Source organism: Gobius niger (assembly GCF_951799975.1).
Source record: "Gobius niger genome assembly, chromosome: 10".
Taxonomy (NCBI): Eukaryota; Metazoa; Chordata; class Actinopteri; order Gobiiformes; family Gobiidae; genus Gobius; species Gobius niger.
The window spans coordinates 16,873,342-16,900,766 of NC_136861.1; the positions used below are offsets into that span (position 1 = coordinate 16,873,342).

A 27,425-nucleotide genomic window follows, 5' to 3' on the forward strand; every position below is an offset into this window, starting at 1 on the left:
CTTTTGACTGATATCCGATGAAAGATGAATGATTTCCCGGTGCACAATTGTCACAAATGTCTCTGCTATGAGTGTTTCTTGGTGAGCTGTATCTAATATCTTCAGACTCATATTGGACTTTATCTCCTCTAAGTGCACAGAGCAGTGGAAGTTCATGAATGAAACAGGCTGATGATGAAGGAACATCATTCTGCAGAAAGTCTTGAGTGAACAAAATGTTTCTGCCGACTCCCCCTACTGGTGACTCCTCTATCATCTAATCATAACTTTAATTTTCAAGACATGAAAGTGTACAGATTATACCAACGTGCTTGTAATGCTACTAAAATTGACCAATGCTCAGCTACAATTAGATGGAAACACTGTGAAATGCATGTTTGAAAAACCTACACCGATAACACACATCAGTAAAGTAATAAAGAATGTAATAGGTTGCGTTCACGTGACATCACAACAAAGAGCCTATAGTTTAAAATTGAGGTGGAGGGCAACTGACGGTAACTATGGTAACCGTAGCAACTGACAAAATGCATATTTTTATGTCTTTGTTTTTTGGCTCATATCTCAGTCATTACTGGAGGAATCCACATGAAACAAAAACTGCCACAAAGTTCATTATCTCCTCTGTCAGCACACATGAAATAATATCCAATTATTTTCTCCGAAAAACGTCAAAAACTGGTGACAGTATGCGAAAAGATGACCGTGATGTTGTCTAATAGAAAGGACTTTCAGACATAAAAATAATATCACAGGTTTGTGAATCCAATCACGATCAAATACTGATGAGGAAAAACATTTGTCAATTTTCGTTTTGGAGATTTCTTCCAAAAATTGTATTTCTCCCATAGAGTTGTATTGGCCCTGCCCTCCACCTGACATTATGACATCATCACATTCTAAATCGTGAACGCCACCTATTGACAATAATAAGAAAGATAATGTTAAAAGACTAAGAGCCTCTTATAAAACAAAATACATCAAATAATCACTAACTATTGCTTCGTTTGATGAGTTTTTTTTCTCCATGTTACAACTTATAGGGACGTCCGGTGCAGTTCAGTGACATGTTATGTTACACAGCAGATGACATGACTCGAGCAATCAAACACAGCCTAAAACCTCAACGTTGTCATTCATTTGGACAAAGCACATTGTTAAAAATATAGCTTGTTTCTGCCATATCTACATTTCATACAATACAGTGTTGAGCATTTACAGAAACATTCGGACACTGAATCCTGAGCTTTCTCATTTACTTTCAGCGAGCTGCAACACCTGCCTATACATTTAAGAGTTTACATTCAGAACACCCCATCTCGAATCATTGTATAAAAAACTGTTCTGACACAAACACTCAACTGCTATTTAGCAAATTATTGGTGGTAGGAAGAAGCTCTTATTATTGCATGACATTGCAAAGTGCGTCCATGCTCTACGATGCATAGCAGGTAATATGGCAAATGTTTATTTTTTTCTTCACAAAAGTGCTTCAAGAAGAGCTGAGTGAACGGTGGAAGCCCAAAGCTTTGGTTTGCACCTAATGTCAAACAAAAGGTCTATAGTCATTTAGCTTGAAGCAGGTAAATAAGCAGCAGTGACACTAGCACCAGTGGCTACTGTCTATTCAAATACTATACTGTATAAGTCAATGGTAAGCATTTACAGTTGTGGTCCTCTGTACACTGTTATTGTGTGGTCATGTCTCCCAGATCCTCCAAAAACTGTCACCTGAAATGTTTATCAATGAGATTGTGTAATGTTGCCCACACAGTTCATGGCAATTCAATCAAAATTGATATTTGAATAGTTGCAATTAGCAGATCACACTGACCGCAAATATTTTGGCAACAACAAAAGCTTAAACCTCTCAAAACATGTTGTGAACGATGTGTGAATCTTGTGTTAGTTTTGGCGTTCTGTTAAATGTTAATGCTCCTGGACGTGTGTAAGATAAATGTTGATTTTCGTTCAAACATAAGTCATGAGTCGATTTATCCCTTAATCGTGCAGCCTTAGTCACCATAGCTGTCAAATCCGCTGTAGCACCATGTTTCTGGAAGCTTGAAATTAGTAATTAGTAGTAAGTCAAAGAATACAAACTTAGGGACATCCTGGTCTTATAACTATCCATCACGTTGATTCAAAAGTGGAGGATCTGATACTGTTATTGGCAATAAGCTGCGTTCTACTGCAATCTATGGAGCCACATAAACACGAGCCATTCTGTCTATAGATACTGCACTGTTGTAAGCTGCAATACAACAAAGACAAGCATACGCCTTTTTTTTAAGTCTCAAAATGTGTCACATCGGAGCTCTGTGCCTCTTCTTGTTCTTGTTAGTGTTGTTAGTTTACCAATTCAGCATAACATTATGACCACTGGATTATTAATGGCGATGCTATATGTTAGACCAACAACATTAATTACAATTGAATGGTCATCTAAACATATTGCACTGGTGCCTATTGTTCATGTTATTTTATGTTCTTCACAAACAACAAAATATTGTCTCTCCATGGTATCCCACATACATGCATTTCCAATGACATCACACCTAGTCCCAGGCGTCATTTTGCATACTGAAGTAGAAATATGCAGTACTACAACATGTAACAGTATCTCTACTCAGGATGAAAATGAAAGACAACTGATTGACAGTGGCATTTTTATGTACTCGCAATCATTGCTCAACAAGATAACAGTTAAAACACGACTCCAGAGACGCACGTTTATGTGATATAACCAGCAAATGTTACAGACGTTGCAGCTCTGTCTGTCGAGCTACAGCAGCATTTACTAAAGATCTGCTTCACTCCTTAGACTAAATTAACACATCAGAGAGAAAACAGAAAACCTTTCTCAGGGATTTTTACAGTTTGTCATGTCAACAGTCTCAGTCTGAGTCAGTGTTTAATCTGCTCAAGACGTTAGCATGCTACAAGTTAGCATTTAGCTTCAACCATTGACAATCAACTGTCAATAGCTTAAACACAATATGTGCGGCTCACATCTATGAACACTGAGGATATACCACAGTAACAGCTCAGCTCTGACCTCTGTCACATGTTGTAGCCAAGGCTAGATGTTTGGACTGTGGTTCAGGGCTTATCGTGTTGAAGCTAAATGCTAACCGGTGGCATTCTATTCTCTTGAGCAGCTTAAACACTGACTCACTGGTTTAGTCACATAAACGTACGTCTCTGGGGCCGTGTTTTTACTCTTATCTTCTTGAGCAAAGATTACATAAAAATGCCACTGTCAATCATTTATATCCTGAGTAGAGATAATGTTACATGTTGTAGTACTGCATAATTCTACTTCGGTATTCAAAATGGCCACCAAAACAACAAAAGTCACATGACTGAAAGGCATGTATAAATCCTGCTAAGTCTGCAGTTTTGACCTCTACAAGCATTACAATGTTCTGAAATGCATGTTTCTCATTTTTCAGGCCTCTCTCAAAAGCATTATTTCCCTTATTGCCTCTAATACAACCCCATATCTACCGACATATTTGTAGATACTGATAAGCAAGGAACAACCCCCTAAGGGCTACGGTTTTAGAGTTTAAATGCTTTCTCTGTCTGTAACGCCCAGTGCACTATTAAGCTATGGTGAGAAAGTGTGTGTTGGTCAATTTGCCTGTCAGTGGTCATAATGTTACGACTGAAATGTGAATAATGACTGAGAACAACAGCTCCACTTTGCTTCATGAAACTGTGAAATGGCTCCGAGAAAAGATTGTCTGCATTAAGTATGTTTTCACGAGACAATGGATCAATAGTAAATGTGTGAGAACTAAAACAAATGTGTGTCTTCGAGATGTCCCGTGATGCCCACAGTTGACACCTAATCTGATACGCAGCGTCTTCAGATCAAGCTTGCTCCAATAGGCACTTTATAATTTCACCCTGCTTTTACTGTACAGATGTGAGACTTGGCTGTACTCACGCAACACGGGGCTCGACTGTGAAACCAAGTAAATAACGTAGGGACAAATACACAGCACCAGGCGTCAGATCCCACTTGAAGAGGAAATAAAACACACAAAACAAAAATACAAAAGAAAAATGGTGTTTGTCTTGAGAAGTGCTATTTCTCTATCCAACCCCCCCTCCAAAGCTTAAGCCCTGTTCCCACTGGCCCATTAGTCCACTTGATTCTAGCCCGTCCTGAACTCCTCTTCGATCTCTGGGAGAGATTTCTTCATATCTCTGCGTAGCGTCTCGGTCAGCGGTCTAGAGCTGCTGGGAGACTCCAGGTTTTTGGGTTCGTTGGTGTTGTAGCTACCCTTCTGTTGATAGGCATACACGTAGATGCTGTAGAGGCCGGCCAAGAACAGCAGGAATGCCAGGATGGCAATGACTGTAAGAGAGGTGTAAGTCTGTTAGCAAGAGTCTGCAATGCAATAATGAACAGAGCTTGTATAATTCAATTCCCAATAATATGACCATTCATAACCCAAATCCAGAGACTAACCTACCACAAAGCCTGGCTAATATTATCTGAATAATAATATAGAAGCAAGGCTGCTGAATGCAATTCCCCATAACAGTTACCATGCTATTTCCATCATAGGTAACAGTTTATAATAATTACACCTCATGTAGCCTTAATAAATTATGAATTAACACTTAACTCATCATGAACAATTCAATAGGTAAGTGTGACTAACACTTAATAAGTCCTTAAAGCAGTACTAAGTAACTCTTGCCCCTATAGGCCATAAGCGCAACTGCAGGTGTCGTAGCATGTCGCGTTTTTTTTAACTTATTAATTGTCCGTGAGAGTAAATACTACGCTGACAGAAAAGGCGAAGGGAGAGAGGGATATTGTACATCCAGTTACACTATGGAAATAATTTTTTCACTCAAACTTGGCTGTAAATACTGGTTAAAGTGGCGCTAGCCCGCAGTTAGCTTTGCCCGTTAGCCTGTTAGCTCCTTCTTCGTGATTCTATTAGTGTGTATTGGTGGCTCCGGTCCGGTGGCAGTCAAGTTGCAGTTGTGGTTTTCTGGCCAGAGACATCAGGGGGAGATGAGAGACCCTCCTATCAAAAGTTAATATATTGTTCCTGATGAATGAAAGTGCTAACTCATCATTTATAAAGGCTACATAAGATGTAGTTATTATTAAGCATTAACAGCTTGTTTTGTTGAAGTGTTAAGCTTTGGAGAAATAAGGCTAATAGCAACTCAAAACCACTACTGAACAAGGGCTGATAGAAGCGTGGCCCATGCAACCATCACAAATCTCTCACGTGCCACAGGTAAGTGTCTAGACAAAGGGCGCTACACTATGCCCGAAACTGCAACCTTTTACTGAAAAAGTTGTGTTGAGGAAGGAATGTACTCATTCATCCATAACATTCATACCATGAAAACATAGACATACAATATATCGGTAACCTTTTGAAGGAATTGTGTATCAATACTTTACATTACTTGCGTAAAACCGGTTTCTCTTCCCATTGTAAAAAAAAGCTTGTGTTGTACCTTTTATTTATTTTATGTAAATTTCATGGTTTATTAACTGACGATATTAGAATTTTCACATTATCTTGATTATTTTATATTATTTTGTTGTTTGTTGTGTCAACACCAAAACATGAATTAGACTACTGCTTAAACTACAGACTACAAGTATTTCCAACAAATGCCTTTCTACTTTTATTTACTTAGCTGGCTATTTTTACTTCTACATAAGCAAAATTATACTTTTCGTTTTTAAGTAAATAATTTGGCTTCTCAAACTCAACCCACCTCTGCACAGGAGAGCAAGGAAAATTTACAATGAATTGCCGACAGTATTTCAGAAACTATTTGCGCAGTGTAATATACTTATCATCAATGTACATGGGGCATGAAGAATGAGCCACAAAACGCTTTGAATGTCTGTCCTGAGCAGTTTGGCGTGACGGGTCGGTTGATAAGCGTGAGGGTCATTGTTGGGACGCCTGAATGCTCCACTAATCTCTAATGACACGCCGATGTTCTGCATTAGCATAATACCTCCAGACCTCACTAATCTATTAAAGCCAAATCATCTATCAGCGAGAGAATGGCTCTGGCTGTTCGCGGGCTAAATATAGTCCATCCCGTGGCCGTCTCTTGAGAGCTGGGTCTGTGTAAAGACGTGAGATTAAAAAAAAAAAAAAAAAAATCGTACCTATTATCCAGAAAAGTCCTAGGTCATCATGAATGTAGATGTACTCTATGGGACAAAAGTGACAAGTGAAATAATGAGTAACCTTTAAATTTGCTTAGTGTGAAGGAAAACCTCAAAGTTACCTATAGTGGTGAACCACGGATCCGCCTCCCACGGGACGTATCCCAGGACCGGAGGGAACGCCCCACATATGGACTCCGTGACTATGCCCTGCGTCGTCACTGGGGGGTCTGTGACATTCGGTCTGAAATAAGCCTTTAGAGGAGCGTAGACGTTGTATCGCACTCCAGAAATGCAACCGATGAACCCGGGGGCATTGTGTTTCTGGATTTCATAGTCGATGTCTCCAACCTCTGAGGGAACAGATAAAAGCCCCCATACAGTAAAATGTGACGGACTAAAAAGTCTAGATGTTGTAAAGATGCGTGACATTTTTACCCATCACTCTGCCGAGGAACACAGATTTTGGAGAGTCAAATCTGGCATCTTCAACTAAGGTTATCTTTTCCACATTTGGCTCCATATAGTCCACCTGGAGAGAGTGCATCATTCAATAGAACATAATATTAGTAGACATTTAATTATAAAATGTATTGTACACACAAACAATGCTGTATTCAATAAGAAGTCTTTGTGTTGCGATCATGTCATTGGTCTCAAGTCCAATGCTTTAAAGTCCTTTCAGGTCATTTTAGACTTAGCAAATCCAATGTATTTGTGGATGCTACAGTTGGTACCATGCAAGTGAGTTATAAAATGTGTTTATTCTGTAAAATTAGATACTTTTATGAAGAGAAGCAGCAATTCTTAACCTTTTAACCCCCACCTTAACCGTTCACATGTTCTCCCGTTTGGCACAACCCAAATCTTAAAGCTTCTTAAAAAAAAGCATAAAAAATGCAACAAAAACGTAACAAAAAAGAGACAAAAACATACCAAAAAAGTGAACAAAAAAGTGAACAAAATATCACAAACAAGCAACAAAACCTTAACACAAAAGCAATAAAAACGCTATAAGAATGTGACAAAGCCAAACTGGAGAAAATGCGCTCAGTTAAGGTGGGAGTTAAGAAGTTAAAGGCCCTGTGTGATTTTTTTTGTTTACAAACAATGAAAGCGGGATTGAGTAAATGAAATTGTGTCACTCATTTCAAAGTTTCCTTCACGGGGATGAGTAGGCACTATTCACAATTTGCATTGCCAATTTCCAGGGTCACTGTCATAGAAACAAACTAGCCTGCAAGTTGCAATTGGACAAACATATTTTGCTCCACTAAAATATATATATATATTTAAAAAATCAGGTATAGGACCTTTAAGTCACAGGGGTAAAATTAAAGTTAAAGTTAGCATCAAGACTTAGGAGCTCAAGTCCAAGTCCTGAGTCTCAAGTCGTCAAATTAGTCCACACCTCAGGAATTTATAAATTTAAGGGGGACAAAAAATAAAAAATCTGAATACAGACTATATTTCCCGCTTTGGATTTCACTGTCGACTTTTTAGGGAAATGTTACAATGTGGTAGAATGAACTCACCTGTGTTTTAATGGTCCTGTTGTGTCTGGTTATATTGATATAATGAGGAAATCCATCTGCGAGGTTCCTCCGTGTGAGTTCATACTTGTGAGTTATCAGTCCCAGTTTGTACCTCAAGTCAACACTACCTGTGGGATTCAATCAAAAACAATAAGGTAGGAATTAAACTATTTTAACTGTATTATTGAGGCTCAATCTCTCACCATCCATTTTGAGGATAACAGCTATGTAATCCTGCACAAAAGAGCTTATGTAGAGTAAGACGGCGGGCGTGTGGACGGTGCTGAAGCTGAACTCGATGTCGTCCGCGGTGTCGTTGTAGCCCAGGCTGAAGTTATCGTAGTGCGGGTCGATCCAGTTGGCCCAGGCCGCTTCATCCGTTATCGGCTTCTTCAAAATGTTGTACTTCAGCCAGGAGCCCACCTCAAAGTACGCTCCGATGTCTTAAAAACATGACGGAAAACTGTTAGTTTCAATGCACAATGTTTTAGAATTTTAGTTTGAATCAGAGATAAAAAGTAATGTATTTAGAAGAAGAAATTAAATAAGAGTGAGCTCACCTTTGTGACAATAGAAACCATCAAACGCAGTGTTGTTGCAGTCACACCAATAGGAAGCATAACCCTCAATGCACTGCCCGCTGTTTCGACACGGTATGGTGGCATTGACACACTGTCCGCTGCAGTTTCTCCGGATCCCTTGTTCTTCATTGACTTTTCCCTCTAAATCGTAAGGAACTCCATTCAAGCGTAGCCCTCGCAGACAGCCCAGGAACGGCCTGTGTGTTTTATTGGCTGCACCTGAAATGAAAGATGATGTGATCTACCGGTATTGACATTTGCTTGAGGGTTGAATAGAGAGGATTGAACACATTTATCTGGCAAATGAAGCGTATCACCAGGTGCACCATACACAAAACAGTCATACACACAGACTGCATCCGATCGTTTGCATCATTATGTTTCTTACCTGCTCCTTGTGGATCTGATGAACACCTGTTTTCGAATAATTTTTTGTGGTCCGGTTTATAAATGTATTCATGGTGCAACACATGCAGTACATAATGGTTTCTCTACCACTGTTTTCTTCAACCACTTTAGAAAGATAATGACGCTCACACACTGGGAGTACCACACAAGAGCTGTAGTTTTAGAGATGTTTCAAGAAATACTACCTTGCCGCAAAATGTATAACACTTAGAAACTAGTGATGGGCAAAAATACAGGAGCTCCGTGGAGCACAGAACCACATCACAAAGAAAATTACACATATTTAAAGGACAAGACGGCATTTCATAATGTTAAAATTAGTAGTATTTTCATCCCCCTACATGTTCCAGCAATGTCCTAATGTGTAGAATGAGCTCAGACCTATTCACCACAACTGCCTCTAAAATCCTGCACTGTCACTCAAAAACTAGTTACTTCGGGTCCAAACTGCCGTCATGCACTAGCTTAATATAGAAGGTGCAGTTACACGTATGACCTGAGGTGGCAGTAGTGAGTATAAAATGGCCAACTTGCATCTAGCCCCTTTAAGTGTCCTATAAAGAAGATAATAATGCTTTGCAAATGATCAAATTGCTGCCTGTTTAAAACTTCTATTGCACACATCGATTTCATCAAATTGGTGTTTATGAGAAGTTGCAAGAATGAAGTTTGTCCACAAGAGGTCAGTGTTCAAACAGAATGAACCAGCTTCGACTTTTGCAAGGAAAGCCTTGAAGTGTCACAAGGCTTCACTCGACTATTACTACAAACTGATCGGTGTATAGAAATTATAAGGTGTAGCACAGAGTAATAGCATGGTAATTGGATGGAAATATAATTGCACAAACATGGTAATAATATGGTAATGATGGTAATTACATAGAAACAGGACACACAACCACTTAATTTCATGACTAATCATAGTCCCGTCCTTAACCCCGAACACAGACAGCAAACTACCAAGTAGTTCTTAGTCATAATGCATGCTGCAAAATGCATTATGCCCCATTATCCCAAGTCACAATACTATTTCCATCCAGTTGCCATGGTATTATTAAAAGGCACCCTTGAAAAGCTACATGGACCTACCGACAAGGAGAGGTTGCGTGAACTTCATGGTGACAAAAGTTTGTCCAGGGAAACGTCTAACGGTCCAGGGCTGCCAGTCCACTTTGATACGAGCGACTTTTACATTGAGCTCGGCTTGTACAAAGTGCCACTCGTTGTCGTTTAGCGGGACTGGAGACCTGTGAGTCACATTGAGGATGCCATCTCCAACCATGAAGATGAAGAGCAGGTTATGGGTGGCTAGAAAACAAAAGACAAACAAAAATAAATAGCATGTATTGGATTGGTAATACAGCGGGCATAGGAAGTTTTTATTCCCCTCTATCTAAAATGTTGTTGTTTTTTATCTGAAAACGCTCTGAACCCCCTGTGTCTTGTATGTTTAATTAAATTGCAGGGACTTACTGTTGAGCTCGACGCGTAGAAAATTACGGAGGTGGTCGTCAGAGCTCTCGAGGAAGGCGCAGTTTGCTCGGTAGGTTTTGAAGTGGAAAGAGATGTCAGCGCTGCCCCCGGGTTTGAAGGTGGGGAAAGTAATATATGTGGGCTTGGTGAAAGACACCGTGTTCCAGATGTTTCCTATGACACAAAAATATAGATTATTGTATTGGTACAGGTCAAAATGTCATGTAGAGGTTTGCAGAGACTTTCCATTTCTTTCTGTATCTCTCTTCAACACTTTTTTCCTGTTTCATTTCATATTATTTCACATAATGCATGGATATCTTGGTTTTTACTTCTTTGCATGTGTTGATTACTTGGTATGTTACATCTGGTGAAAACGTTTTCTCTTTAGCACCGTAAGAAAGACTAACTGGGGAAAACAATGTGGTAGATCTATGCTATTCTAACACAATAAATCTGTCTCTTCATTTTGAGTCCCCAAAATGTTACACAAAAAATAAAAGCTACAACCAAGGACACATTTTTAAGTCAGATTTGGGGACTTTATGCACCAACATATTTTCACTCATGATAAATTCACTCTTTGATAATTCTGCGTTTGAACTGTATTGTTTTGTGCCTGTATATTGGACCTCTGCCAACCTAATTTCGGAAGAACATTTGGGAAAAAACAGATGTAGCCAGAATTACTCACTGTCTCCATGGCAACGGAGAGGTCCCACGGTGAACTGAGCCTCTGATCCAGTCCTGTTGGTGTCGCCCACGACGACCCTTCGCACGGGCAGGTGGTCTCTGAAGTCCAGGTAGCCTTTGTCCGAGGACCTGGAAATAAAAACAAAGTTATATTAAATATTAAATACATTATGGAAGTATCTGTAGTTTTTATTTGTAGATGCTATGTGCATCGCAAGGTTAAACTCTAAAGCAGAGGGAGGTGTCCAAAACAGTTTTAGTCAAGGGGCCAAAATGGCTCGCAATAGCAGGACAAGGGCAAGAATATTACGCACATAAGGGCAAATACATGTTTTGTATGTAAAATAGATCATATACACATACATGGTTATTATTTTTTTGATTGTGGTATAAGAGAATGCTTTTATTATCATTGTATAGTATATTTACTGCACAAATGAATATAGTCCATACTCTTAAAAAATCTCTTTCCCTCCAAGCAGCACTTGAAGGGCAATGTTTGGTCCGTCCTCACTCTGTACATCCCTGCTCACTCTGTAAGACTGAACAATTACTCAGAATCAAAATGGAAGAAGCAATTTTTTTTCACTAGTAAGTAATCAGTAAAGTTGTTTTGTATTGCCCAATATCACAACAGGAGTTGCATTACAAACATTACATTAAAGCAGTACGAAGTAACTCACGCCCCTAGAGGCCATAAGCGTCACTGCAGGTGTCGTAGCATGCTACGTTTTTTTATCTCATTAATTGTCTGGGAGAGTAAATACAACGCTGACAGAAAAGACAAAGGGAGAGAGGGATATTGTTCATCCAATTACACAATGGAGATCTTTTTTTATTCACTCAAACATGGCTGTCAATACTGTTTAAGTGGCGCTAGCCCGCAGTTAGCTTTGCCTTTTAGCCCCTTTAGCTTCTTCTTCGTGATTCCATTAGTGTGTATTGGTGGCTCCAGGTTGAAGCAGGGAAAGCCGCAAGTGTGGGTTACTGGCCAGAGACACCGGGGGGGATAAAAGACCCCCCAATCATCCCATTAACACTTGCATTACCCCCAGAGGGTCTACAAAAAGGATTTATTAAGGTAAACAAGTTACTTAGTACTGCTTTAAAACCATAACGCAAAATGTAATGTTCAAACAAATGTAGTGTCCAGACAATATCTTTGTCCAGCCAAAGATATTGTCCAAACAGATGTAGTGTCTAAATAAGCAAGTAACTGTAAATAAAGTGTCACAACACAGGCCAACCTGGTAGTTTAGATCTTTAGAAATTATTCAAACCAAAATTAGCAATCAACATTCAGGCTTCTCTAGGTATCAACACCAAGTTCAAACATGCATAATTGCAATCACAGTGTCTGTTAAGATCCTCTGAATGTGAAAACAACTCGTGCAATGAACATCGCGTAAAAGTGCACAGAATCTTACCATGATCTATAGTCGGCGTCACAGTTACACTGGAACCTGGGGTCCACACAGGTTTGGTTTATGGCACAACCACACTTCTGAACCTCTCTGAACGTCCCTCCCCAGTAATAGTGGCTCTCATTGTTGCGGCCAATCCAGTAGCCAAACGGCCGTCCACCTGCTAGATAGCACAGATATACCCTCACGATCATTTCATAGCATTTTACAGCATTTTGACAAGGCACAATATGCATCAATATGAAATAACCACCTATATGTGCCACACAGGGGGACTCAATGTGGAGAGAGTATTTAAAAGTAATACTTTTGTAGCTATTCTTGAGTACTTAACATGTTTAGGCCTATGTTTTAGTTGTTTGTGTGCACCTGCCTTGGGACTGCAGATGGAAAGAAGTAATTGCCATCTGGTACAAAACATATCTTCTTTTGTCAGAAAAATCTGTTTGTGCATGGTCCCAATCAAACAAACAAATAAACTAAAACTAAAACAACAGGGGTTTTATTACCCTTGTACTTAAATAAAAAAATAAATAAAAAAAAATGCATGTTTGAAGCAATTTTTCACAGAGCAAACAACCACAGTTCTTCCCAGTCCCTTTCAGACAAATTTGGATCTTCATATCTACATGTTGTTCATGCTCGATATAACTATGTGGATTATTGTCTGCCTTGTTCTGGGTCATTGTAAAATAAATGAATACATGAAATGAAAATGAATCTATCTTTGCCGTTCCCTTCTGTCTGTTTATTTATCAAAACTATACTTTTAGGCTCAGAAGATGTTAGGATTATATAACACTATAGGAAAATGTCAACATACCGGCGGTGTTGAGAAGCCGTGACTTGTAGCACGAGTAGTCGATCCACTGTTCACAATAAACAGATGTATTGGCCAGAGCAGACACTCCATCCCAAGAAGCGTTCCAGTAGTTCACGTCTCCGATGTACGGCTTCTCTATCGTGCTCCCAGTCACCTTTGTGCCGTCCGTGCGGTCATGCATGATCACCGTCCACGCTTTATACGCTGTGCAGAAGACGAATTTATTCCAGCAGAGGAAAAATGGGTCACATCCTCTTAAAACATTTGAACATAATTTAGACTTGAGTAAAACTTGAGTGGAGGAGATTACTTCATAGGATACAGAGAAGCCGCAGGGTAGAGCAGTCACATCTCGAACATTATTGGAGAGCAAATTTCTCATAAAATAATAAAGGTCTTCTCATCATTACTTACACTTCATTTTGCAGTACACCTCGAAGGGCTTCAGCGGCCCACTGAGATCAGGATCAATGGTGTAGTTTCCAGACCAGTACTTGCCGCTGAGTCTGTACGCCTCACAGGACTCCTTATAAACAGCTGCGAGGAGGGAGTTCAATCAATGCACCGTGATTGCAGAGAAGAAAAAACAGTTTGAGGGCCCGCCGACCACTTTGTGTTGATAACGGGGCTCGCTCAGCACTTACACATGTGGCAGACTTCTCCTTTGTATCCCGTATTTTCACATATACAGATGAAGTCGTCCCAGGATTGGATGCATCTGCCCTCATGTTCGCAGGGATTCGGAGAGCACCTGTCACAGAGGGAAGTTTGAAGAGGTTGAGATAATTCACTTCGTCAACTGGTCTTACATTTTTTTTGTTTTTTAGCAAATAGTAATTGAGGAAAAAATGTTTTTGTACAGTGTTCTTGTGCCATTTTAGGTTTCATTTTAGTAATAAAAGTTGTGTGAGGAAGTGTATAGAGCAAACAGTGATTAACTTAAATTGAATTAGCTGTCAAAGACCTTTATTGTTGATTAGTCACATTCTAATATAGTTGTTGCAATATGATAAATACATATTGGGTGAGAAAGATTAGTTGAATGTTGGTCTTGGAATTGATTTAATTTATTTTGTTCATTTGAAGCCATGTACTAGTTTCCATCCATTGTCACCCATTCGCACTCTCCAACACACTCTCGAACCTGGCCTTCTGTACACGTTTTATCATTATCAACTTTGAACGCACGGCAAAATGATTCTGGCCAGAGCAGAGAATATGGCTCTGATGTATGAATGTGGAGTGAATGACTAATGGGCTGGATGTAAAGTGCTCTGAGTGCCTATAAAAGCGCATATATAAATCCAATCCGTTATTGGCCTTGACGGGAAAGAGTCTGGAACCATCCCCTATTCCAACAATGGGACTGTCGCAATTCAATGAAAATGACAGTTATACAAAACAGCAAATCAACAGATGGAGTTGTTTTGTTTTTGTTTGTTTTTGGCCTGTAGGCTTTACTCCGCAGAACAGCTCAGAGTGAAAGGAGTTGAAGAGCGGGGAGAGACTTTCAGGTGACTGACCGGGACTCAAACCTATGTTATTGATCTTTGGTTACTCTTGTATTGCTTTAGCAGGTCCTATTTCCGTTTTCTCCTAAATGCTAGTGCTCCTGGGCATGTTTATGCCGTAATATCAAAGTTACAGTTGTGCTCAAAAGTACATAAATACATACATACAGAATTGTTCAAAGAATATGAAAGATAACACAAAAAGTTGTTTTTCACTCATAGTTAGTGGTTGTGTGAATCCCTTTGTGGTGAAAAAACTGAGTTTGCTCTTTTGAAATCATGATGAAAAAAGAAAGTACCAAAAATGACCCTGATCAAAAGTTTATGATCAAGAGGAATGGGCCGCTTTACCATTAGATCATATACAGAACCTTCTCCACAACTACAACACAAGACTCCAAGCTGTCATTGATGCTAAAGGGGGCAATACACTGAACGGGGGTATGTAAACTTTTGATCAGGGTCATTTTTGGTACTTTCTTTTCTTTCAAAAAAGCTTCAACAATATTACCAGGGTATGTAAACTTTTCAGCACAAATGTATGTCATAGTTATTCACAAAAACAATGTGTGTTTGGGATTTCTCCATTACCTGTCTGTTATTCCGCAGGTGCCTAACAGCAGCTCTGCATAGCGCCCCCATTGTCGCTGGAGGATAATGTCAATATCCAGCTGTTCGTGGTCTATGAATATGTGCTGCATGCAACCGTGGAAACGATTCAGCTTGGTTTCACATTTCCGTATCGTGTTATTGGTCTGTGGACAACCTAAGGACAAAGGCAAATGCTTACAAAATATGCAAAACATAATACAAATACTCATTAGCAATTGTATATTGAATTCTGACCTCCAAAAAAGTAGCGGTCCCCAGTTCGGATTGTAAAAGGGTTGGTTATTCTCAAAGGAGAAGCTTCTTCCTCATCGATGGTAAGTGTCAAAAGGTTATCTCTGGCTGCTAAATCCACTGTGTGCCAGTAGCCGTCATTCAGTCTGTATCCTGCCAATCAAAATAATAATAATAATAATAATAATCATAATCTATTGCATAATCTTTCAATCCCAACAAGATCTTGGACGCACCTGCAGCAAACTGTATCTTTTTCTTGCCGGGCTGAAATATCGTGACGTTTATCTGTCCTTCGCTCAGGCCTAACTCAAGAGCGCCCAGGTCGTCAGCAAATCGAGTAAACATCAGCAGCCCCGTGTAGTCCCAAGATCGAAACTTGAACTTGACAAACATCTTGGGTCTCCTGAAATAGCCTGGCACTTGGAGATAATTATTGGGCCCGGCAAAGGTCATCGGCTTGAGCAAAATGTCGCGGCAGGTGAAGTGCATCTTTTTCTAAGGGTGAGGAAGGAGAAAAGGTTAGACGTAACGTGTCATTTATTAAAGGGGGAAACGAGCTAAAGCAACTTGCCTTCCTCGGTATACGGATATCGGACTCCTCTTGCTTGGCCTTGTCGATGATATTGACTCCATTGATGAAAACATTCTCAAGACATCCTCTGAAGTTAGGAGTCGAGGGGAAGTGAGGCATGTTTGGCTCGATTACTCCACCAACATATACCTGTGAAATAATAGGATTTGAAGATACAATTATACAGCGTTTAGCATTGATTTTTAACAAACAAATGAAGTGGGCACACGAGTAATGTTGTGTGGTTTGGAGACAGTGGCTCTGGGGAAAAGACAGAACTCAGAGCTGAACGTGGGAGTGACAAGGATGGGCGGCTTCAGAATCTGGTACAGTATTTTGCATATATTTAGAGGAACACCAAGGATGGGAAAGACATGTATAGAGATTGGGATTGAACAACTTAAAACAACTGCAAAATCTGCTGTGTTTGTCTGCCAGCAGGTATCAGTGCCCATAGTGTTAAAGGAATAGGCCACCGTTTTTACATACTAAGATATGTTCTTACCTCACTTTAGACGTGTTAATATATCCCCGTCTGGTCTTTGTCCGTGCGCTCTGCCAGGCAAACGGAGCACATACGCAGCCTCTCCCACATGTCACATAGCTCCGAAAAAGCTCACGATAGAAGCTACCAAGCTCTTCCACGTGTTCCCTATTTAAATAAAGTTACGTGAAGTGTTTTCATGCGAAGTATATTTACACAGAAATGTAACGTGTCGATTTTATAAGCAAATAAAAAGGGGGACTATATTGTGAGGCGTAATGATACGAGGAGCACAGCGTCCGCGCAGTAACTCCTAAAGACTTCCCCCCCCCCGCTCACTTCCGTCAATAACCTTTAGGAGTTACTGCGCGGACGTTTTGCTCCTCGTATCATTACGCCTCACAATATAGTCCCCCTCTTTATTTGCTTATAAAATCGACATGTTACATTTCTGTGTAAATATACTTCGCATGAAAACACTTCACGTAACTTTATTTAAATAGGGAACACGTGGAAGAGCTTGGTAGCTTCTATCGTGAGCTTTTTCGGAGCTATGTGACATGTGGGAGAGGCTGCGTATGTGCTCCGTTTGCGTGACAGAGCGCACGGACAAAGACCAGACGGGGATATATTAACTCGACTAAAGTGAGGTAAGAACATATTTTAGTATGTAAAAACGGTGGCCTATTCCTTTAATTACATCCTTTAAGATAAGATTTAAAAAAAAAGATAAGATTACAATGGAGAAATTCACTTGTTACATTCAGCTCTCAGAAACACTCAGGGTGTGTTAATAGACAGGGCACCCAGGAAGTGTAGGCAACGTCAGGCCCAGGAGCCAAATTCTCTGCCCCCCAAGAGTTTGACTTAGACGGACTATATTGTCACAGTTGCTCAAATAGTTACTTAGAAAAAGTATATACATATTCAAAAATATAAGCATTATATTTAAAGGGACTAGATGGAAGTTGTCATTTTTATACTCACTATGTCACCTCTGGTCTTACACATACCTGCAGTTTCTACATTAAGCATGACGGTACTTTGGCCCGAATAAACAACTTTTTGAGTGCAGGATTTTAGGGGCAGCTGTGGTGAATAGGTCTGGGCTCATTTTACACATTAGGACATTGCTGAAGCAAGTAAGAGGTAGAAAATACATCATTTTAACATTTTTAAACCCCGTCTAGTCCCTTTAAGCAGAAAAGGTATGCATGTGTGTGAAAATCTGGGAATCTAAAGTTGCTCCAAATGACACCAGTGATGCAATGCCTGTTTTTATTATGTAGTGAGAAAAGTGGTGTTCTGATTCTTTTTGTAAATGCTTCAAAGTTAGTGGTGGTTATTATTGGACTGGCTTAAAAGCTGCGCGGGCCACATTGAAAAGCTTAACATGTGCCTTAGTTTGCTCACCCCTGCTCTGGGTGATATTGAGAAATATAATTCCACTCAACAGGAGGGAAGCATGTTGAATGTTAAGTATTGCAGATTTTAAGGTCTTCAGCTGTTTATCATTATACAATCCAAATCTCCATACAGATTAGTGATTGGTTGACCCACCACCTGCGGGAGGAGCCATAAGGGTATGGTGCAGTGTGATTTGGGCAGCTCGGAAGCGGAAGTGAAAGTCGATGGATGGATGGATGGATGGATGGATGGATGAATGGATGGATGGATGGATGGATGGATGGATGGATGGATGGATGGATGGATGGATGGATGGATGGATGGATGGATGGATGGATGGATGGATGGATGGATGGATGGATGGATGGATGGATGGATGGATGGATGGATGGATGGATGGATGGATGGATGGATGGATGGATGGATGGATGGATGGATGGACATTCTGTATGTACCTGCTTGTCCAGGTCCAGGTGAGTGAAGTCGCCGCTGCAGTAGCCAGTGACAGAGTGAGCGTCCACAGTAAAGTTCACCTGTCGGCCGTATCTCTTGATAGTGACATAGTGCCAATGCAGATTGTCTAAAAGGCTACCGACTGTCAGCGTAGTCTTCCCATCGAGTTGGTGGACAATGCTGCTTCCTAAAATGCAAGATGAACAAGTTATTTCCATCAAAAAAAAATATATATATAACGATATACTGTCGAAAAATAGCTTTAAAAGTTATTGCTAAAGTTTCTGTACTCATTTAAAAGGTTTCTATTATTTATTGTGTAATTGGGCTGAAAACGAAGTGAAGTGTTTTTGCCATATTTATCAGAAAAAATGTTGGAAATGTGAACTACTTGTGATAAATAATGTAACACAACAAACAAACAAAACAAACAAATAAGCAGCTTTTACCGAGGCTGATGTGAAGATACAGTCGTCCCTTCTTGAGTTCGAGCGTGAAGACATCGCCTTGAACTCCCTCACTGTGGAGCAGCAGACCGTCCTGCTCCAGCGTTTTGAAGTTCAGGGCGATGTGATCAGACAGAGTACGAGATTTCCTCCCCGGGTACATGTACACCACCGAGTCATCCCCGTTGTACTGCAGCACATACGAATCTGAAACCAGGAAGTCGACACGGTTCACATAAAACTAACAAGAACAGGTTTTAGATACAGTATATTATTGAGTCATGAGTTGGCATAGACAGCTTCATATTGCTCTCTTGGGTAGCTTGTACTGAATCTAGGCCTAAAGTATAGATGACCTTTTTGACTATGGAAAATTCCTGTATGCCAAATACTGTGCTAATAATGCACCAGTCTCCAATAGCGTTTTGTTTTTTGTTGCTTCACGGTGCATTTGGTTAGCTAAATGAGATAGTCTGCCTGAAAGAGAGATTTCAAATCTGCACCAATGACCTCTCCAACCTTACTAATCCCTCACTCATTTCATTACATCATATTCATACTCTTAAGGTAGTGTCCTGCTCAAGGACATGAGTACGCACTGGTTGGCGCTAGTAACAAACCGCCAAACTTGCTAATCACAGAACACTAGGAGAATTTGTGGTGGCAGAAAAGGGATGCCATATGTAGGCTCTTCCATGTAACAAAACAGGCCAAATATTTTTAGGGAGCAGCATCCTTATATAAATCACGTCCAGAACTGGGTTTACAGGTATTACAGATGCCTGATTATTTATAGTGGCATAAAATCAGATATGATTTAGCACAGCGCTAGGTAACACTCCTTTATCATCCGGAGGCTGTAAATCCAGCCTATCACAGCCATTATTACCATAGGGGCAGCCAAAGAGCTCCAGCCTCACGCCAATCTTCCCTCCGTTCTCTGTATTCCAGGCCAAAGGCAGCAGGCGTACGTGTTTAGCGGTGAAGGCGTAATGAAAAACGTTCCTCTTCACCTGATAATAATTCCAGTTCCCCGGCATAGTCTGCAAACAGAAGGCACAAAGCACAAGAGGAGCAGAGGCGTTATTTCGTTAGAGCAATAGTGTTAGGGCCTTATTAACAGGCCGGAGATGTACTGATGATGAGATTAGCTTTGTCGCAGCGTCGGGAGATGAAAAGAAGGCTTGTTCTAGTTTTGAAGGCAGCAACAATGCGAATAATGGAGAACACAACACAATATAAATAGATAGATAGAATGCATTAAAGTGGATTTACTCCAATATTAAGCATTTACTGCTACTAATGTAGGAGTCACTGTTAAGTGTAACACAACAAAGAGGTGCAACAACTATTGATACTACACTGTTACTATTTGGTCTAAGATTATTAGCACTGTTCCCAAAAAAAGAACTATACAATCCCCTTAAATGTAGGGAGGGGAAAATTGCTTCCTCCTTTACAGGACTGTGGTGCCTCTGCAATGTGGTTATTGAGTTGCCATCTTTTTATCAACTATTAATTATAAATTAAATAGGTTAAGTAAACAATTCCATGAGTATTTCTGAAAAAGTGAGCATTTGCAATGGTTGATAATGTGCAACATACCATCATTGCACAAGTTTAATATCAAAATCAAAATGAATTTGAATAAGGAGATGATGAGATTAGGTTTGTCAGTGATGTCCTTGTTTTGATGCCATCAACAATATGCAGCATAATGGAGCACACAAACTGAATCAGATTCCTCTTGAATGATTTCAGTTAATCCTGTATAAATATGTAATGCAATAATCTAAATCTCATTTTTGCCTAAACTCCAGCCCAGTGGTACTTACAGAGTTCCCTCCCCTCATGATGTAGGGGGTCCAGGAGTCGGGCCGGTCCCCATAGAGCAGGGTGTACTTGGTGACCCAGTCATAAGAGTTGAATGTTCCCTGTGTGGCAATGGCCACCAGTCTGTACTTCCTGAGCAGGTCGATCTGAAGCCAGGGCTGTCTGTCCCGGGGCGAGGGCGACCAACCACTGCTGCCTGAGTGGGAATGAAAACATTATATATTATATATTATGCACCATATATTATATGGTGTATAATATATGGATAAGCTAATAAAAACAACTGCTATATAAACAGTAAGTACTGTTGTAAGTTGACAGGAACTCTACCAAAGAGTACAGGATTTTGTCATTTGTTGACATTGTGTCAGCCATGTTGGATTTTGCAGTTATCCAGCAGGGGGCAGTGTAGGGATAATGTTGAAACCAAAAGTAGCATGCATGAATTGAACACTGTTTTCTTAATGGTAAGTTCCCTGTTATTTGGATCGATTTATCTCTGATGCTGTGTCTTACCATATAATTTTGCAAAGTTGGCAGAGTACAGGAAGTTGTATCTTGACGAGGCCAAAAAGGATGAGGCATAGAGGTTGGAGATAAGTGGATCTACACAATCATCTGCAACAACATGGAGGGGAAAAAAATAAAGGTAACTATATTTTACACATCTTACATTTTACAATCTTACATATTTTTCAATCGTAGACAACTCAACAAAAACTGACAGCTCCTATGAAAAGGCAAAGACATGCTTATTGAAATGTAATGCTTGTCTCAGGAAATGCTGCTGTCAAATGTCACTTGGCCTTCTTAAGCATTGTTAATTAATGTAAAAGGTTATTTTGCAGAAGGTTATCTGCTGCATGGTGAAATTGTTAAAAGTGAATATGACACCATTTCCAATCTCTTTGGCCTGAATGCACGTTCTAAACTTAAGTAACTTTTGAAAAAACCCACACATCACGTACACAAACTCTCATGATTGAATCTATCAGACATCAAACACAGAGCGAGCTAATCTGTATTCTATGTGCATCTTTATCCATCAAGTGGAGGAGTGCAGTGTCATGCTAATACATTACGGGTGGTAGTCATGGCCATAGATGATATCCTCTCCCATCTGCTCAGGCTCGATCATGGCCTCTGGTCTTTAGAATCGCCACATTTCTTGCTAATCTTGACCTTGTCCATTGTAATAAACACTATGCGGTCTTATTGACAACAATAGCGTGTCATGCTCGTCTATGGTCCATTGTCTATCTTTTAAGAGATACAACAGTACAGGGTAAAAATAGGCCTGGTCCAATTATGAATTCTTTAATTTTATTTCTGTAATACTACATATACTTATCAAATCCCTCAGTGAATATGTCAACTACTTTTCAGTATAAAAGAATTGCTTAAATCTGTACAGTTCAGGACTGTGATGTCATATCGCTAAGCATCATGGGAATTGCAGCAATAATAAACTAATGGTTTTTAGTTATTGTTCACATTAAAACACTTGGACACCACAGTGTATGAGTTGTTCTCTATACTTTTGTTAGTCTATGGCAGTGGTGCCCAAAGTGCGGCCCGGGGGTCAAATGCGGCCCTCAACCCAGTTTTTGATGGCCCTCAAACTCCTTGTTGAATTTGCACACGCTTCACTGTGTTGACCTTTGGTTTGTGGTCCTCGATACAGTACAAACTTCATAATATGGCCCTCGATGAAAAAAGTTTGGACACCCGGGTCTGTGGGGGTGTTTTTTTTTTCTCAAATACAATAACTCAATAAGTTGTGAAATGTTGAAAAGTATGTAATGCTACCATTACCACTACTCGTTCATGGTTGTACTTGCTTCTTCTAAAGATACTTCTGTCAAAGCTTCAACTAAAATAATACTGTGAATATACATCACCGCTGCTACATGTGCTACCATTTAACTGCTTATATACAGTATACAGTACACTGCTTGATTGAAAGGTTAAAAACATCTTCGCTTTTAAGAAAATATATTAGCCAAATTACTAAAGTACGTTTTAAAACAGAACAGATAATTGCTTGTGTATTATTTAATGTAGCTACTTCCAGATGTATTGAATGACAGGTAACTAACTAATAATAGAGCTGACATCATCCCAGTCACTGAACAACATGCTCATTGATGTGTGCTGCCTCATTCACATTCAATCACACTTATAACAGAAGTGTTCTGTTACAATCCCTTCTTACACAGGAAATATGCAGTGACCACAGTCAATCTGTTGTATCTTTTGCAGTATCGGTTTAGGTTTTGCTGGTCATATGATCCGTTGCTCTGTCACCCATTGCACAAGGACACGGCGTACGCTCCGGTGCAGGAAAATGCTGAGGGAGACGAATGTGACCTTGACATTGTCTCTCTGAATACACCGAGATGGTCTCTCCTCACATCTCTAAATAATGAACGACATGCGACTTCCACAACACTGCTTCACTTCAGTCCTGCAGAGCAATTGTTCTAATCATACATAGAAACAGCGGATGGAATAGTTAATGCAGTGGTAGAAAATGCACTCCAAATTAAGTCTCAGTAAAAGTATTTCAACCACCTATGACTGTGTCTCACATCTTCAGAAAAAGGATCCCAGGATGTTGTTTGCCAGAAAATACCTGGGCCCATTCAGGTCGTGGTTCTCTCACTGTGGCACATGCACTAATGGTGGTACTTTGGCTTCTTCAGGTAGCCAATAGAGATCATTTCATTTATGCTGCATGCATTTAAGTTTAATGTTTTAAGGTTTAGACTCAATGTTGTCCAATTTAGATCTATTTTACACCTCTTTTAGACCAAATTTGGTGCTGAATTGATCTTGATCTATATCTGGTGGTACGTAGAAGGTCAAATGTGGTACTTGAGGTGTGAAAGGTTTGAGAACCACTGGGGCAATAATTGGACACTGCAGAACTTGGCCTAAAGAATGGCCTCATCTGCAAAAAGGAAAAAAAAGCCTCCCTGGAGCTCTTTGTAATGGGCTTCGGACTATCAGTGTTGGGTAGTGACTGAACACATGTATTCAGAATACGTATTTAGAATGCTAATTTTAAGTAACTGTATGTTATAGTATTATATCTTATCTTACTCAGGTACAGTCACTCTTTCATTTGAGAGTCTTTAGAATACAGTTACTTTCTTGATATCAAAGCAATACATCAAAGCACTGACTCATTAAGTTCAGTTTCATAATCATAACATTAAGAAGAAGAAAAAAGGATCAAAACAGCCGGGGAAAAGTTTAGCTCCGTCGTTCTGGGCTGTGGGCGTTCGCAAAGGGCTTTTTTTGCATTCCAAATTAGTGGTAAATAAGTTTGTAAGAGATGTGTAACAAGTGAAGCCTAAAAAACTTCTTAATCATACTGTTGTGCATTCATATTATGCAAATCAACGTGAAAGTATTTTAAGCATTTAGAATTCAGTGCTCTGATTGGTCAAACTAATACGAACACGTTGCTGAATACATTTTAAGGCAAGTGTTCAGTTATCTGTAACTAAATACAATTTCAAAGTATTAACACTGAGGGCTATGACTATAACGCTTCAAGATACAGCTTTTACCAGTACTACTAGTTCAACTATACTACCTCTGCTGCACATGTTGAAGTCAGTGCTGAGTAATTTGACCTTGTCTTCATATTCACTCTACCTCCCTCCTTTCTTCCTTCCTTCTCATCTTCACAGTAGACTGGGTTGATGAATGAAAAACATAACCAAATCTGCACAACTACCATTCACCCCACGCACAGGCGCCCATTGACCTGCTCCTCAAAGAAAAATATTTAGAAGCCGTGCGCAATCATTTCAAGGGTGCAGCTAATTTGCAGCTGCGAGCTAAAGGCGAATATCGACTTGTTTGTTAAATTAGTAATGAAAGGACTTACAGGGTGGAACAGCATGGCGGACTGTTTTGCATGGGTTAACTCAGGCCGTAGCTCCTTGTTATGGTTTATAGCTGTCATCATACACTGGTAGTGGTCATGTTAGCGCCACGTACCGATATTGACCTACGTTTTATTTCAAGCTTAATTTGCATAGTCCAGTGATCACCAATAGGAGGCAATAAAATGGAAACAAGTCAATAAATGCATTACTTCCTTTTATCCCTAGTTCTGCCTGTTTGTTCATCCACCTAAATGTCTTTCAATAACCTCACTATCGGGTCAGAGAATCAATATGGATTTGTTTGACACGCAGCATAACTGTATTGTTGCTTTTTTTACTTCAAATGCTACCCGTTCTAGATGATGATGTCAATTAAACTAATAAGCGTGCACAAACCGCCCATGTTTCTGTGCGATATTGCTTCTCTGCCCTCTCTTCACTGCACCAAATAAAAAAGTCTCCTTCTTCATCTATCACAGAGTCTTTGGGGAGCCGTGTGGCTGTGAGGAGCTTTAGCCTGGCTACTGCTGCTGCTGTTGCTGCTGCTGCTGCTGAATCATCAGTCTGCAGCTGTAAGTGCACGCTCCGTGGCTATCTGTCCTGACACATCATTACTGCCGGATACATGCAATATGCAGAGTGACATCTCGACTGACTGCCATGCAATGATTCCTCAGCAACAACATAAGAAGAAATGGAGATAAATATAGGCCAATAATGCATCACAAAAGGCACACAAAAAAAAACTAAAAGCTTGTGTCGAACCAGCATTCAATAATTTATCATGAGGCAGCAGTGGAGAAGATAAAACTTTGCAGCATCAAAAGTTGTTTCTAAATCAAAGGCAGGTCACGAAAAGCAGGTGTGATGGGAGGCAAATTAAATGGTATCACTGCAGGGAGTCCAGCCTTATCTAAATGTCACTTTGCAGCACTGGCAACAACTACAGTCTCAAGCAGACACCCTACAGAGTGCACAGCAGCCCCACCCAAAGCCCGGGTCACGGCGTCCTGGGATCTGAAGCCCTATTTTAATCTGGCACTGGGCTATAAAAAGGGATTTTATTTCTCTTTCTGTTATTACAGTAGACTTAATGTAATGGACTTCTATTAAGTTTCTCCTTTGTGCTAATCTCATATAAAACGATTATTTTGTTGCTCTTCTGTGGTCTTTAATGCTACGGTTTTGGGATTAGGGTTGTGGCAATAATACACACATTTATAAAAAAAAAAAATCTGTAAAATTCCCATCATTTCAAAAGAATGCACATATATGGCTTACTGTTTAATTCATGAGTGTATTTAGCTCCACTCATTGTGAAATCGTCTACTGAACGCTTTAAGTGATGAAATTCCTGAGTCACGGTGTGCTACACCTTCACAGATTCAGAGGACGTCCCAAAGTGACATCATCACCCTAATTTTTACTGCAGTAACTTTAGCCATGGACGCCCCTTTTTAAAAAAAAAAAAACAATTTACCGCAAAAACGTCACTTTGCTGGTCCTTGATCTGCAGTTAGCGATCATTCATGACTGCAGAGGGCCCACATGTGATGCATGACTTTAATTTTAATGACCAGGTGATGGGAACACGCGCTTCCCAAAAAGTACTGCAGTGGGCTTGTCCCGACCAGGACACTGCGTGCGATTGAGAAATATCACTCATCATCGGAGCTAGACCTCTCTGTTTCCTGAACAAACATGAGCCCAAGAACAGCGGCATCACGCCTCGCTCAGAAGTGCAGAGTTACGAACACGCTGCAGGAACTTGGATGAGGCAGCACTGCAATGCAGACAGTCCAGCGATGGAGCGCACCATGCGCACCTTCAGGTGCACCAACACGCTCCAGCCACCACACTTTGCAACACATCCCACAAAACACCAAGAAAGCTGCAATACCAGCGCAATATGTCGAGATTTACCTTCAAATCCTCTGTATATTTTTGATTCAATAAACGCGTGCGTTGTCCTTCAACTCCCGTCACCTTAAGCTGTAAGTGCCCGCGGCCATACGTTGTATCAGATGTTATTTTGCAATATTTGCGCAAACAGATTATGCACATTGATTTTCTACCATAACATATAAGTGCTGTCTGACAAGACTTACGTGAAGAGGAATGTTGAAAACCCCAAAACAAAAGGCATATGCTCAGTATTTTGTGCGCCATCCTTCACTCAGGACGCGCTTCCCGCCGGTATTGGGTGTCAGTACAGTCCTTTATTGTTCTGCTGCATCCTCTCACACCCCTTTAGCCCAACTTTAACTCGCGCAGCTCCAACTCCGGTTCCCGGAATGTCGGGCAGCCTCTGCCGTAGCGGGGACGCGCATCAGATGGCGGTGCTGATGCTGTTCCTGGCCGAGAACGCGCTCTTCTTTGGTACAGTTTAATTTGTTTTATTTACATGACCGCCGTGGGACGCACTCACGTGGTTCCTGTGAGCATTATATGTTCACGGCATCCACCACCAGGATGCAAGGTCCTGCTGTCTGGAGACTTTTGATTTCTCAGGATAATAAGATCTGAGAAAGTTTCGCTTTCTCATAGGACAAAAATAAATCAGGTGAACTTTTCGTTATGACCACTGAAGAAACACCACAAGCCCTGAATAAACAATGGACTGTCCCTTCCTTTTGTCTTCTTGTCTGCGTTAAGAGCCTCTTTGGCACAGATTTGATCCCAACACTGCACTGCTGCAAAGAAGCGGCAGCATGCACTCTTCAAAAATAGTCCAGAGCACAAACCGCAGCCTGCGCCGTCCTGTTCTCTCGATGACCTTATCCAGGTGTCCACTTCAAGCCAGTGCCTCCCAAAAAGCCCCCAGAACAGCCATGGTCCAGGGCGACGCTGTCAGTAGTCTCTC

The 27,425-nt window shown here is 40.4% G+C and overlaps 1 protein-coding gene across 1 annotated transcript; it reads right to left on the reverse strand.

The window, feature by feature from the left end:
• Window positions 1-2,668: 2,668 nt before the first annotated feature.
• cntnap1 (contactin associated protein 1) lies at window positions 2,669-27,099 on the reverse strand. Its single transcript, XM_079564363.1, has 24 exons — window positions 26,671-27,099; window positions 21,177-21,278; window positions 20,663-20,856; window positions 19,717-19,870; window positions 18,831-19,034; window positions 18,384-18,568; window positions 16,038-16,187; window positions 15,700-15,961; window positions 15,467-15,616; window positions 15,212-15,386; window positions 13,754-13,860; window positions 13,524-13,646; window positions 13,110-13,313; window positions 12,290-12,446; window positions 10,864-10,991; window positions 10,170-10,343; window positions 9,786-10,004; window positions 8,268-8,507; window positions 7,911-8,150; window positions 7,708-7,835; window positions 6,611-6,704; window positions 6,295-6,525; window positions 6,173-6,217; window positions 2,669-4,369 (listed from the first exon to the last, which is right to left on the reverse strand). Exons 1-24 carry the CDS (start codon window positions 26,729-26,731, stop codon window positions 4,167-4,169), a joined length of 3,930 nt encoding a protein of 1,309 aa, XP_079420489.1. The 5' UTR covers window positions 26,732-27,099; the 3' UTR covers window positions 2,669-4,166.
• Between the last annotated feature and the right edge of the window lie 326 nt (window positions 27,100-27,425).